Source organism: Somniosus microcephalus, chromosome 13 (assembly GCF_052327205.1).
Source record: "Somniosus microcephalus isolate GS21.2 chromosome 13, FLI_Smic_1.0, whole genome shotgun sequence".
In the NCBI taxonomy this organism is placed as follows: Eukaryota; Metazoa; Chordata; class Chondrichthyes; order Squaliformes; family Somniosidae; genus Somniosus; species Somniosus microcephalus.
This window is the reverse complement of record NC_140999.1, coordinates 183,456,446-183,472,072: the sequence shown is the minus strand read 5'-3', so window position 1 is coordinate 183,472,072 and position 15,627 is coordinate 183,456,446. Positions and strand designations below refer to the sequence as shown.

The window sequence follows — 15,627 nt, the reverse complement described above, 5'->3', positions numbered from 1 at the left end:
TTTTCAATCAGTACGATAAAGAGGGGTTTACAGAAGGAAGATGATGCATGTTTCACGCTTTCCTCAGGCCCCAATTGTTTACGCTGATTTCACGCATGTTCCGTCCGGCCTATGCTAATGAGATTCTCGGGAAATTGCGGCGTAAATTGCCGCCAGCAAGATCGGCGCAGAAATTGGTGGTGAAGATTTCGGTGTAATTTCAACCCAGGTCGGATCGAGAAAATTCCGGTCCAACATATTTTGCTTCTGTCCCTATTACGGGGAAGTTAATTTTATTTATGCTGTTCTTGCCTGCCCTAATGTGAAGGATTCTGCGAAGTGTGTAAATGATTCTCCACACATTTTTGTACATTAATCAGGGCTGTATGAGGAGTAGATATTAAGTAGGTTGTACAGTCCACTTTTGTTCGGTGTATAGAACTGATTCTCTTCACATTCCTGCACACTTATCAGGGATATACCCTTAATAGGAAATATATAAGCATGCTTTTCAATTTGCAGCAATGAGATAATATACGACTGCTCAAGGAGATTTGGGTATTTGCACTGGCTCAGAATTATAGGGATAACCAACAAACATATGAGCACTTGCAATCAGGAATGTGAGGGCGTGCACACAAAATGAAATGTGTGCATCGGAACAGGACAGAGCTCCAGAGAAATCGACAGGAGAAAATCTGCTCTTACACAAAGTACTCACTCAACAGTCGGCAAAATTAAATGCAGTAGAGTGGAGCGAGTCCTGTTCTACCACTTGCCTGATTTGAAAATTACACCACTTTTGAAAGTTTGCAATTTTTGTGGGGGTGCGTCATTTAGCACAAGCGATTAGCAAAAAAAAAAAAAAAAATTTGTAAAGTGTTTAGGCCAGCTGGTGCTCAGCCAGATATTTAACAAAAAAGGCAGTGATCTGTTTGGAAAAAGCAGCCACATGCTTTTTGAAGAGGCAGGATCTAATCAGTCAGACATGTTTCAGTGCTCTATTTAGTGGGTGCTGCCACATGGCATTTAAAGTGGCAGTGTGCTGTCTACCAGGACATTCTATGAACTTTTGTTTTCAATCTGTTTTCTCTCAGGACGGTGTTGCAATATCCATGGGCTGGAGCAGTAACAGAATCAGACTGAGTTCCCACTCCTGCTCATTATCCAATGACCCTGCAGGAAGGTGCTGTTGTCAAGTTAGGACAGGATCAGGCTCCCTGTGATGCTCCACCCCACAGCCAAATAGCTTGTCAGCACTTACTGTCAGCAACAACTTGCATTTATATAGCACCTTTAACGCAGCAAAACGTCCCAAGGAGCTTCACAGGAGCGATATCAAGAAAACGTTGTTGACACTGAGCCACAGAAGGAGCTATCAGGACAGATGACCAAAAGCTTGGTCAAAGAGGTAGATTTTAAGGAGCATCTTAAAGGAGGAGAGAGAGGCGGAGAGGTTTAGGGAGGGAATTTCAGAGCTTAGGGCCCAGGCAGCTGAATGCACGGCCGCCAGTGGTGGAGCGATTAAAATCGGGGATGCGCGAGAGGGCAGAATTGGAGGAGTGCAGAGATCTCGAAGGCTTGTTAAGGCTGAAGGAGGTTACAGAGATGCGGGGGGGGTGGGTGGTTCGAGACCATGGAGGGATTTAAAAACAAGGATGAAGATTTTAAAATTGAGGCGTTGTTGGACCGGGAGCCAGTGCAGGTCAGCAAGCACGGGGTGATGGGTGAAGGAGACTTGGAGCGAGTTAAGACACAGTCAGCAGAGTCAAGACTCACACCTGAGCAATGCCACTTTGGTGAGGTTACTAAATACTGCTGACAATCTGCGGAACTGTGCCCAGCTGGAGCCACCACTTCACGAGGAGAGAAAATTGGAGGAAAGCAAAATAACGTTCCCAGTACATCTATTTTCAAATGATTGATTTTTTTTTCCAGTGGATGTTGAAACTCAGGAAATGAGAAAGTGTTAAACTTACACTCGGCGTTCTCCACTTTTCATCCTGACTCTGTTTGGCAGGAAACAAGGCTGAAGAGTGGAGGCAAGTGCCATAAGTACACAAGCTAGGCACTTCCAGTCCTCGATCTGTGCTTAAGAAAATTAAATAATCATAAATGGGATTCCTACATTACAACAGTGACTACACCTCAAAAAGTACTTAACTGGCTGTAAAGTGCTTTGGGATGTCCGGTGGTCGTGAAAGTCGCTATAGAAATGCAACTCTTTCTCTCTCTTTTCTTATGTTGGGTAAACAATATTTCCTTAAGTCGAGTGCTTTCATTCCTAGCTTTGCTTGGGAAGAAAAAATATGGACTTGAAGCACTGACATTTTTAATTGTCCTGTTGATGTAAAAGATGGAACAGGGTGGCAGCATGATACTAGGATGGCCACCCTTCTGCTTTTGAACCGAACACTCCAGTTTTGAGGATGACAAGCCAGTATTTTTTGTAGCTGAAAGCCGCACAGTAAAGTTTTAGTTTACATTCGTTTGCGTTTAAAAAGAAATACTCCACGGGTGTGCGAGCAGGCCATCTGCTGCTCCACACACGCACAGTGGGTTTCCCTGTAGTCTCAACAACTGTAAAGTTTTGGATTGGGCAAAAAAGCATCATGTTCAAGCCCCAGCGTGCTGTGCCGTGGAGTGTTAGGATGCTCATTTATGTCGCACTTCTCACACCTGCCGTCCCGTCAGGTGAGATGTGAAGAACTGCCTGCCTGGCGCTTCCTCACAGGGAAGGATAGAGGTGGGAAAACCAGACAAGTCACAGTGGCTCACAGTTATTGTCTGAAGAATATCATGAGCAGAGGCTTGCAAGGAATCGTGTTTGTTCTTTTTAGCAAGATGGCACATATGGTTCAGCAAATTTATCCAGTGAGTAATTGAGTGACACCTCCAGTCCCTGGGAATTAGACCACAGAGAAGAGATGGTGGAGGGGGATGGATTGGTTGACCCTGTCAAACACCACAGAAAGACTGAGGAGGGGGAGGGATAGTGTGCTGTGGTCACAGTTACACAAGTGTAATTAGTGACTTTGACTAATGAGGTCTCAGTGCTAAGGGCAAGACAGAAACTAGATTGTGGAGATTCGAAGAGGGTCTACAACTAAAGGCATATTTTCATCACACATTTTCCCCGTTGCACACACATGCACATGCATCATTTTGGGTGGGGAGGGTGTGGCTGAGAGTGAGCATTTGCAAATCAGCTGTACACAAGTCCAGGATGTGAAGGATTAACACGCAGGGTCTGTCTGATCACTTGCCTACTTTTGAAGCTCTGGTACATGACCATGGAGTATGATCACACACCGTCCACTGATTTGCTAGAAGTCTCTGGCGACTGGTGAGCGCTGCGGAGGATGGAGTGTGATGTAAGAAGACTACTGAGTGCTTGGTTTGAGTATAAAACAAGGCTTTAATCAACTGTTTCACAACCATGAGATTCTAGTTACATCACTAGTTCCTGGTTACAGAAACATCCTGAGCAAGCTGGGCCCACGCCCGAGTATTTATACTCCTTGGACGGCGCCACCAGCTGGCCGCCCAGTGTTACTTCATGAGTCATGATAAGATTCATGACAGAGTGTATATTGACAGAAATATGACAACCATTATTTCAAATGAAGTGGTATTGATTTTTGTTTGGACAGACCGCTTTGGTTTCGGTGGCTGCTAACCAGCCTGGACACTACTCCCTGGGACGGCACTGAGAAAGGGCAAAGACCACTTTGGTCTTCAATGGCAGCAGGTTAAACTTGAGGTGTACATGTCCAAAAGGTTCTCCTTCATGATGAGGATTAAGTAAGCAACGGAAGGGCTTCCTTCAACCCGTGTGCGAGGTTCAGGACCAAGCTAAGAGATGGATTGCGGCAAAAAGAGGAAGCGGTCGCAGGGAGGAAGGGTTCCTGTCACTGAGTCAGCCACGCTGCAGGCACTGGCAGAGCTCCTCGTATGACCTTGGTTAAGCAGTTGGCAATGAATAAGACTGGTATGCAGCATTGGACTTGGACGTCTCGAACATCAAGATAGCTTACATGATGCAAGCTGCACCTGTACATCCTTTCACCATGCCAACGGTGAATGTATGTTGTACAGCTGATAATAAAACTGGAATGGCATCTGCTGCAAGGTATTATCTGGAGATAATGTGCTCAGGGATTGGTACCCAACATATTTGGCCTGCAGAGAGATTAGCAGCTGAATCCCCACTTCTCCAACTAGTGGCAGTGTCGTTCAGTTGGATATGGCGTATGTGTGTGTGTGTTTGGGCCAGAAAGATGGTGCAATGCCACTCACACATTTTATGTGCTGCTCATCATGCCATTTGTGAAGACCTCCTAGTATCTGCTCTCCTCCAAGCAAGGGCGCAAACCCATGCTCACCAACTGTATAAGAGCTATCTAATGACTATCCTCCTACAACAGGGTGTAGGTGAGCAAGGTCAAAGTGGCTCCAAGATGACTCCAGCTTAGCAATTGGCAGCTGAGACTGGCAGATCTCCTGTGCTCCAGGGCACTGCTGATGATTGACCAGCCAGATGGTTCATTAATGGCATTTTAATGAATAGACGTGTGACTGGGGGCTGGCATTCTGCCCAATCAACCCCAGATAATGTTGCAGGCCAAAATCCGAATGCGTAGCAAAAAAAACAGGTCAAAGTTATCCAGTGCCCTAATCTGGAAAGCTGGGTGATTTTAGCTGGTTAAACTTTAGTAGTACCCCTGCACAGACTTGGGTCTATAAGCCTTGGCTTTGACAACCTGCACTTAAATTATCTGGACTTGATAAGCTGGATGTGCATCTATGGGGACAGATGGTAGACTCCATATTGTGCTAACAGAAACTCTACAGAGGGGCGTAGAAAACATGAGGCTGGATTTCTGCATGCGCCAGATATCTAAACAACCAAAACAATGGACATTTCATTTCATCTGCGGCGTCCTTATTTTTGAGGTAGTTCTGGTGAGATTGGATTTCACTCCCAATCCCATTAATCACTGGCTTTGTTTGAAACAGGACAAAGCATTTGCTGATCTGATAAAGTGCACTCTTCTGCAAATTTACTTCAATTTCAGTTTACAGAACCATTCGCAAGAAAAAAGGAACCATTCACAGTTGATTAAAAGCTCATTTTAGCAGAGCATTAATAGCTTTGTGACTTAGTGGGATGGATGAGGAAGGGGTCGTTAGTAAACCCATTCTTATGTTAGTTTATCTTATAGTGAGTGAGCCGTGCAGCTCAGCATGTCAGGCACAAGGAGCTCCTGGTACCTCCAGTCTACCTAGTGAGAGCTCAACATAGAAACATAGAAGATAGGAGCAGGAGTAGGCCATTCGGCCCCTCGAGCCTGCTCCGCCATTCAATGAGATCATGGCTGATCATCCAAATTCAGTACCCTGTCCCTGCCTTCTCCCCATATCCCTTGATCCCTTTAGCCTTAAGAAATATATCTAACTCCTTCTTGAATATATTTAATGAATTGGCCTCCACTGCCTTCTGTGGTAGAGAATTCCACAGGTTCACTACTCTCTGGGTGAAGAAATTCCTCCTCATCTCTGTCCTAAATGGCTTACCCCTTATCCTTGGACTGTGACCCCTGGTTCTGGAGTCCCCGGCCATCGGGAACATCCTTCCTGCATCTAGTCTGTCTAGTCCTGTTAGAATTTTATAAGTTTCAATGAGATCCCCTCTCATTCTTCTAAACTCCAGCGAGTATAAGCCCAATCGACCCAATCTCTCCTCATACGCCATTCCTGCCATCCCAGGTATCAGTCTGGTACCCCACATTTGTCAGTTATCTAATGACCACTAGTGGTTATCCTCCTTGGGAGGGCGAAATAGGTAAGTGGGGTTTCTTTGGGGTCAACGTATCTCCATCGTGACACACTTGGCAATGGGAGTTTGGAATTAAGTCAATCAGACCTGGTAATCTGACACCTGACTGGGCAGGTCTGCAGTGCTCCAGGACACTGTCAATGATTAACCAGCCAGCGTGTCTTACTAACAGAATGTGGGGGGGAAGTAGAACCCGCCCTTGCAGCTGGGATTCTGCCCTCTCCACTTCAGATAACCCTGCAAGCCAGTGCCCTAACAGTGGGGTGATCATATATGGACAAGCTAAGCCGTGTCAGCCATGGCTCAGTTGGTAGTACACTCGCTTCGGAGTCGGAAGGTTGTGGGTTCATGTCCAACATTATCTCTAAGCAGCACGCATGCGCGGCCACGCAGTAATCTGCAAGGTCCCGCGCAGGCCACTCACAAGCTTTTACTTTGAAAGTACGCAGAAATTTAAAGGAACTGCGCAGAGAGAAACAGGCCACGCAGAACAAAGCGCAGCTTACAGGGCTTGGCGGGCAGCCGATACTTGTGGAACTCAGTGTGACTCCTGTCCCACTCCAGAGACTTGAGCACAAAGTCTAGGCTAGCACTCCAGTGCAGTACTGAGGGAGGGCTGCACTGTCGGAGGTGCCGTCTTTCGGTTGAGATGCTAAATCGAGGCCCCGTCTGCCCTCTCAAGTGGACGTAGAAGATCCCATGGCACTATTCCAAAGAGCAGGGGAGTTCTCCCTGGTGTCCTGGCCAATATTCATCCTTTAACCAACATCAGTAAAACAGATTATCTGGTCATTATCACATTGCTGTTTGTGGTACCTTGCTGTGCGTGAATTGGCTGCCGTGTTTCCTACATTACAACAGTGATTACACTTCAAAAGTACTTCACTGTCTGTAAAGCGCTTTGGGATGTCCAGTGGTCGTGAAAGATGCTATATAAATGCAAGTCTTTCTTTCAAGATGGGGAAGCTTACAGTGCTATGTTTTGGTAAACAGCTCTATCTTAACCGGGTAACCTCCAACGGTAACATTCACACACTTGGGCCACGGGAGGTGGGGTTCCTGAGCCTCGACTCTGCCAACCTGTGCCTAAACTCTCTGTATTTTGGTAAGTGGGATGTGCCTCCATGAGGAGTGAGCGTGTGGTCTGTATTGGGTAAAAAGAAACTCTACATGTGTAGAGTTTTTTTATTCATTCATGGCAAGGCCAGCATTTATTGCCCACCCTAATTGCCCTTGAGAAGGTGGTGGTGAGCCACCTTCTTGAACTGCTGCAGTCCCTGTGGTGAAGGTACTCCCACAGTGCTGCTAGGGAGGGAGTTCCAGGATTTTGACCCAGCGACGATGAAGGAACGGCGATATATTTCCAAGTCAGGATGATGTGTGACTTGGAAGGGAACGCAGAGGTGATGGCGTTCCCATGCGCCTGCTGCCCTTGTCCTTCGAGGTGGTAGAGGCCGCGGGTTTCTCAGTTGCTTGGTTTGCAGACTCCTCAACCTGGTGGTGGGTTTCTGTCCTTTCAGCATTCCATAGGGACCGCTCCCTCCGAGACACCCTAGTCCACTCCTCTATCACCCCCAACAGCCCTTCCCCTGGCACCTTCCCGTGCAAGCGCAGGAGATGTAACACCTGCCCCTATACCTCCCCCTTCCCACTGTCCAGGGCCCCAAACACCCCTTCCAGGTGAAACAGCGATTTACTTGTACTTCTTGCAAACTAGTATACTGTATTCGCTGCTCACGATGCGGTCTCCTCTACATTGGGGAGACCAAACGCAGATTGGGTGACCGCTTTGCGGAACACCTCCGTTCAGTCCGTAAGGGTGACCCCGAGCTTCCGGTCGCCTGTCATTTTAATTCACTGCTCCATTCCCACTCGGACCTCACTGTCCTTGGCCTCTTGCGTTGTTCCACGGAAGCTCAACGTAAACTTGAGGAACAGCACCTCATCTTCCGATTAGGCACTTTGCAGCCTTCCGGACTCAATATCGAGTTCAACAATTTCAGATCATAACCTCAGCCCCTATTACATTTTTACTTATATTTTTTTCCACCCCTTTGTTCTGGGTCTTCCCTTCCCCCCCCCCCTTTTCCTTTTTTTTCTCTCTCCCACATGGCAGCTGTCTCTCATCCTGCCAGTACACTTCACACCTAATCTGAGCCGTCTTTTGTCTCCACTTGTCCTATTACCATCTCGTCTGGTTTTGAATACCTCTTAATGTCTCTGTTACTTCTTTTGTTCTATCGCAGCCCTGCCTTCGATCTATTTCATTTCCTTTCCAGTTTTGAAAAAGGGTTAGATCCGAAACGTCAACTCTAATTTCTCTCCACGGATGTTGCCTGGCCTGCTGAGTTTTTCCAGCATTTTCTGTTGTTATTTCGGATTTCCAGCATCTGCAGTAATTTGCTATCGCCAAGCCATATATGGTTGACCAGAAGAAAAAAAAAGATGCTGGTTATTTGTGAATATCTTTAACAGGACCTGTTGCATATTGGACCAACGCTCCAGGGTCGAGGGGCCAAGTGGCCTGTTCCTGCTCCTATTTCTTATGTTCCTCGCCCTGATTGAAGAAATGCGGAGTCTTCCCTACCAGCAGAGGGGAGCAGTGGTTGGGCCATCTCTTTCCCGTTGCTTCCCTTGTGCGAGTGCTGGATCTCTGGCAGTTTGCTCTTTGTGTCTCTTCTATTCCTCTGTTTTTTTTCCCCCTGTAGAGCGGCAAGGATCAGATTTCACATCCGCGACGCTATTCAGAGGCTGGGGTGGAGGTTTTCTCTCGGAGCTGCCAACAACACACGTCTTGCACTCGACATGTAACAAAAATGGCTGAGAGGTAAGAAATGCTGCTTTTAATTTTCTTAAAATCTTGCATTCTTTTATTTAAAAAAACTTTTAACCTCTTAGAAGTTTGGGAGTTGCAAAACTACCAGCAAAACTTGATTGGAAAAATGTATTTTGCTTTTAAGTATTTTTTTCTGTGTGGGTTTTTTTAAATAAAAGAGAAGGAAAAAAAATCTGTCCGAAAACTTATGGGATCGGGGGGGGAGGAATCTGTTTTAATTTGTTCTAAACGGGAATCGCAGGCGATGTTGTTGGATTTAGAGTAGATTGGGGTGAAAGTGTTAAGTGAATATTGTGCCGAAGTTTTTTCCTCCCTCCACCTTTTTATATTGTTAAAAACTCCGATGACTTTAAACAGTAACAGCGTTGATTGATACTCCCGGTTTTGTTTTTTGGAATGAAGTTGTTGCAAATGTATCCAATCAGTCCCCGGGAGTTGCAATTTTCAGCTTTCTGTTACACTTTTCTTTTGTTTCACTGCTAGCAACAGGACTCTAGGACTCTTTTTCCCTCTCCCCTGCCTCTGGTTTCCTCCGCAATATGTTAGTTTAGACACATTTGTTAAACCTCATACAGTCCAGATCATTTTCGATTAAGATGTGCTAAAGGTCGCGGTCGATCGTTTGTTTGGAAGCAGGAGGTTTATCCTTAACTTTCTAACTGAGATTAAAAACACTTATTTTCCCCGACTCCTTTCCGCTCCCCTTTGGGGGGAGAAAAATTGCATTGACTTTTTTAATCAGGAGATTGCCTGTAATCCGTCTCCAAACACTGGAAAGCGGGTACCTTCTTGTAATCCGATTGTCACTGATCCCAAACCCGCTCCTCTACCAATGGTCAATTACAATAGCTATTGATCTGTAGTTTAAGTGTTTGCGACTGATTAACAAGATCTGGCCACTGGAGAAAATAGCTCGTGTACTTTTTTTGGGAAGGGCTGGGGGGCAAAAAAAATCATGCTGATAAACATTTTGATCTAATAAAAGTTGTTGAAAGAAGTTGCCGTTTGGCTATACAAACTCGCTTGGTATGACTAATTCAGTCTGATTCGTACAGTACCTGGTGATGACTAGTGTGTTTATACATGCCAGTGATTGGTTGGTCACTTATTGTTGAATAAAATGTTAACCAATATTACACGCGCACAAACCTGCTTTAACCTGCCCAACAGTGTTGTACTGATGACATGGTAAATGCATTGAGTTAGTATGGTGCAGATCGGCAGGGACCAGGAATAGCCCATGTTGAATCCCTGGTCTGTGCTGGTTTAGCTGATTTCAAGTGGGTTTGTGATTAAAAGCGACAACAGTTGACCTCCGTGCCACCCAAGGCTAAATGGGAAAGCTCATCCAGAACTCCTGTTTCTGATTGTCATCAAGTAACCCTTACTGGGAAGCGAGCAGCGCGTGAGTATGCGTAGATGTGGACTTGGAGGGGAGGGCAGGATCAAGTTCACCAGTGATGCTTCACATGGTTGAATATGTTGGTAACGCTTATTGGCTAGATTCGCACAGAAAGAATTGGCGGGCAGCCGATACTTGTGGGACTCAGTGTGACTGCGAACCTTCAGGGAGGGGGAGAAATGGGGCTGTGGTGGGGGCGGAGAATCTTGCCAGAATCTCAAAAATATTACTTGTATTTGTGCAGAACATAATGTGTACGTAGCACATCAATGTGTTCACGCTATTGTACACGAACTTGAGGTGGGAGAAGTTTTCTTCAGCTAACCCATCAGTTTTGAGAACAATAAGTTGTGTGATGTTTCATTGTGATGGTAATGGCAGATGTGCTGTTGTATTGACTATCTGAAAACACCCAGGGTGTGAGCCACTTGCTGTGTAATTGTGTAATCCATTTGATTTGTTGGGAGATTACAGGTCAGTTTTCACCAGGGGTGGGGGGTTGACAAAATTTGAACGACTGACGTGTCTTTCACAGACCAGTCTTCCCCAAAGATTCCAGAAGGGTGTGGGGTCCTTAAAGTACATCCACTCCGGCAGTTAGGGGAAAATGAAAGGTTTCAGTCCCTTCTGGGATTCCCTGACATTGTCGGTGGCTGGAATGTTCTGGGTCCCAATGGGAAGCGTACGGATACCAATGTATCATTGAAACTTGAGTTCTGAAAGTTGGGATGCCTGGAAACATTACACTGGACGTACAGCGCTTAATATAGAAACACATTCTGGTAGATGGGTGTGAGGAGGATTTAATAGGAAAGAAAATACTTTGTGTGGTTAACGTGAGGATTATCTCAAACCTCTATCTGCTTATCACCCCCTGCCCCGGCGGCTATGAATTGTCACTTTGGCGGGGGGAGGGGGAAGACACTGTGGGTGTGGATATGCATCATCACAGTCATATATAATTGAATATGTGTGGGAGACACCGAAAAAAAGGGTAATTATTTCTGTCTCCTGTGTGTTTTGTTTTCGTGTTGGACACTGGCAAGTCTTATCTTGACTGGCATTTTTGTTGAAATGTGAATAGGAGAAGCTACTCTCTCTCTTCATATTGTTTATTTTGTTGATATTTGTGAACCCAAATGATTGAACCAGTCTCGGTTCTTAAATTGCTGCTAAGCCTTCATTGGAACTCTTTTTTTTGTCCCCCTCCCTCCCTCCCTCCCCCACCACATGCAAGGACTTGGCTTGGTGAAAGAAAAATAAAGACTTGCATTTGTATAGCGCCTTTCACGACCTCAGGATGTCCCAAAGTGCTTTACAGCCAATGAAGTACTTTTTGAAGTGTAGTCACTGTTGTAATGTGGGAAACGCGGCAGCCAATTTGTGCACAGCAAGCTCCCACAAACAGCAATGTGATAATGACCAGATACAGGAAACTTCGCGATATCCGGGACCGGCGTGATGCCGATCTATGAAAACTTCCGGACAGACCAGCGCTAATGTTGAAGGATGCGGAGGTTTTCATCTCCGTATCTGACAACAAACACTGTTGCAGCTTGTAAACAGTCGTCCCGTACCTTGGAAGCGTCTCTGTAGCTTAGCAACAGCTTCAGAGAGGCTTTCCAGAGACTGACTGTTTAAGAAAATGCTAGGAGAAGAAAAAAAACCTAACAAAACGGCTGCTGATTTCTGCCGTTAGATCGAGGTTTCCGGCCATACAACCTCCGGATAAACCAAAGTTTCCTGTAATCTGTTTTTAGTGACGTTGATTGAGGGATAAATATTGGCCCCAGGACACCGGGGATACTCCCCTGGCTCTTCTGCAAAATAGTGCCATGGGATCTTCTACATCCAGCAGACGGGGCCTCGGTTTAACATCTCATCCGAAAGACGGCACCACTGACAGTGCAGCACTCCCTCAGTACTGGCACTGGGAGCGTCAGCCTAGATTTTTGTGCTCAAGGCTCTGGAATGGGACTTGAACCCACAACCTTCTGACTGGCGAGAGTGCTACCAACTCAGCCAGTGCTGACATTGGGACTGATGCTTCATTTCGTTGGCAAGTTTTGCATAGCAAGCTTAAATCTGACATACGTAATTGGAAATTTAGTGAGGGGAAAGCCGGTTACATTGTAGTTACCAGTCTCAAAAAATAGAATCTTGCCGTGCAGAAGGAGGCCATTTGGCCCATTGTGCTTGTGCCAAGCCGACTGGCTCTCCTCCTGTGCTGTAACTATAGTATTGACTTGTAGCTGGCAGCGTCTTATTTATACTGCCTGGCTGCTACCCAGACCAGGGAGGGAGATCTGCACTTTGTCGCTTACCTGAATATGGAGAGCTCCGCTGGTACATTTTAGATGTACTGAGAGTGTAGGCAGGAGCAGTTTTGAAAGGGATCTTGATACCGAACTATTGTGATATCAAGATGGGTTTTATCAATAAATTATCCACTTTCAATCCGAGTGGGTGTGACATGGACCCCTCCGGGAGTGGGCGGGGGTCTTGTGCTACTCCCCTCTCCTGCCATTTTTGGGTCAGGACCCAACTGCAGAGCTATAATGTCAGTGGTATCGCTGTGAAGCGGAAACTACTTTGCAATGGTGCAAAAGTGCTGATATGAGCTGTGGCTCCCTCGCCTCTTCAGTCAGCGGGTCATGGGTTCAAGTCTCACTCCAGATACTTGAGCACAGTATCTAGGCGGACACTCCAGTGCTGTGCTGAGGGAGCGCTGCACTGTCGGAAGTGCTGTCTTTCAGATGAGGCGTTAAATGAGACCCTGTCTGACCTCTCGGCTGGATGAAAAAGATCCCATGGCAGTGTTTTGAAGAAGAGCAGGGGAGTTCCCTTCCTGGTGTCCTGACCAATAGTTATCCCTCAACCAGCATCACCAAAACAGATGATCTGGTAATTATCACATTGCTGTTTGTGGGAGCTTGCTGTGCGCAAATTGGCTGCCGCCTTTCTTACATTACAACAGTGACTACACTGCAAAAGTATTTCATTGGCTATAAAGTGCTTGGGGACGCCCTGAGATCGTGAAAGGCAAGATCTTTCTTTCTCCTATAGACTAACGTGGACAAGCGTTGAATTTGAATTTCAGATTAGTCAGCAATCATTTCAAATTAAATCACAGTCTTACTGTTCATGATGTGCAAAAAAGAATCAGTGGACAACAATGTTCAGAATTTGAAAAAAGTCAAAGGGCAAGTGTTGATGTCCTTATTGAGATCAACTGGTGCATTGGAGTCTCTGAGCCAGTGGAGCTGAACTTGCGTGTCGGAGCTCTTGCCCATGTTCAGCTCCATTTCAGTGTTGGGCTCAGTATTTCCTCCCAGCCAGTTCCATATAATTTATTCAAACAAACAAAAAATCAGCGTACCACCACAAGTGGCTTCATAAACGCACTGCTGAGCATGGAACTGCGTCTTTAGGCACTTTTTTACACTGGTATGTGTGCAGTTTGGGGCCATGGACTGGCTCTTCACATTTGCACTATGAAAACCAGCTCACTTATTCTCTGATTCACGAATCTTGGACCAAAGAGCAAGCGATTTGAACCAAACGAGCACTCATGTAAGAAGTGCCCATAGGGACCAGTGAGATCTTGGTCTGGGCTGAGTTAGCTGCTCGTGGCACTTGGCGGCAGCCTCCCAGGCTGTGGAGAAAGAAGCAAAAAAAAAAACCAGATTCCTGCTTTTAAAATCATAAGTATTTTACAGCACGGAAGGAAGCTATTCAGCCCATCGTGCCAATTCTGGCTCTCCAATAACTATCCTCGTAGTCTTTTTAAACATTTTTTCTTATTCCATTTCCACTTCTCTTTTAATAGCTATGATAGATTCTGCCTCCACCACCACTTCTGGTGGGCATTCCATGTCCCAATAACCCTCTGCATAATCAAAATGTCTCCTAGTTTCCACCTTTGTTCTCTGGTGATCTTAAATTTATGCCATCAAGTTACTGACTCGCCAACAGGTATTTTCTGTATTTACCACATCAAAATTCTTCAGTCATTTTGAAAATACCCGTGACATATCTCTGTTAACCCACCTCTCTTCCAGTCGAAAGAGGCCCAGTTTCCCTGGTGTTTCATAACTAAAGCCTTTCATGTCTGGTGTCGCCTGAGTGAATCTCTTCTGTACCCGCCCCCTAGCCTTCACTCCCGAAACTGGGCACAATATTCTAACTCTGACCTAACCAACGAAAATAAAGAAACTTGCATTGATCGTGCTTTTCAGGACATCCCAAAACGATTTGCAGCCAACGAATCATTTTTGAAGTGCAGTCGCTGTTGTTAAGCGTGCAGACGTGGCAGCCAACTTGTGCATAGCAAGGTCTTAAACACAGGCAATAAAATTAATGTCCAGATGGTGCTTTTTTGAGGGATAATTGTTGGCCACGACGAGGAGAGATCGCTCCTGCTCTTGAATAGTGCGATGAGATCGTTTAAGGAACATGCAGCTAGAGCCTTGGTTTAATGTCCCATCCGAAAGATGGCACCTCCAACAATGCCGCAGTGTCTCATTACCTTCTCTCCTTGCCCATATTTATATTGAGCGACCCCCTCTGGAATGGGTGATGACCGGATTTGATTCAGCTGTGAATGCTGGCACCCTGGCACACCCGTCAAATACCTGCCCAACACTCGCTGTTCAGGCACGCGTACATGAAGAAAATTCATTTGGGTGTTGTACCAAATGGCTGCCGTTGCCCAAGAAACCGTAACCCAAGGCATGAGTGACTTTAAGGATCCTCATAGTGAGGTTTATTTGGGCAATAAAAAAATCAGTAAATTGATTTTAGTCATGTCGTTGATATAACAGTCGTTATCAATTTGGAAGTAAAATACGATTTGCTTAGCAATATGAAATAACCGTTCCAATTTTCTACCCATTTACCTGCTCATCTCCTAATGGCTGCCGCTTTTCCCAAATTACAACAGTGACTACACTTCAAAAGTACCTAATTGGCTGTCGAGTGCTTTGGGACGTCCTGAGGCTGTGAAAGGTGTGATACAAATGCAAATCTTTCTTTCTTGCCACTTGGAAAAATAAATGGGAGGAGCCCGAGAAGCTAGTATAATGGCGCATTCCTGAAACGTTGTAAATGTGGAGGGAGGTGGGGGGGAAAAGGAATCGTGAATAAAATTATCCTATGAGATGTGAACTTCTCAAATCAGGACCAGAAACTAAATATAGAATAAATGGATACCTGCGAGTGAGCTAAAAGCGTATTGCCAAATGGAGGGTTTCAGGTGACAGCTTTATATAGTAAGAGGGTAGCTCAAGCAAATGTCATCTGAACCCTAAGCTAAAGTTACAGCCTATAGCTGTTCTTGCTCAGCATGAAAATGTACTTGCTGCCAATGTTCCTGTTAAGCTGCACAGCCATGCAGCGGTCTGGAGATCCCGCACAGGCCGCTCAGTGACTTTTAAATGGGAAAACGGCGCATGCACCGCAGTTTGAATAGGCCGCACACCTCAAAAAAAAAAAAAAAAAAATTAGCAGGAGTGTTGCTGCAGGTGAAAATTTGTATTTTCATTCGAAGTTGCTCTCTTTTCCAGTGTGCTG

At 45.7% G+C, this 15,627-nt stretch overlaps 1 protein-coding gene across 1 annotated transcript in view; it reads left to right on the top strand.

The window, feature by feature from the left end:
• Positions 1-8,412: 8,412 nt before the first annotated feature.
• Positions 8,413-15,627, top strand: part of arhgap46b (Rho GTPase activating protein 46b) — a 173,274-nt gene continuing 166,059 nt past the window's right edge. Inside the window, exon 1 of the mRNA XM_086005772.1 lies at positions 8,413-8,645. Within this exon, the coding sequence (XP_085861898.1) occupies positions 8,635-8,645 (11 nt within the window). The 5' untranslated portion in view covers positions 8,413-8,634. The remainder of the gene's footprint in view (positions 8,646-15,627) is intronic.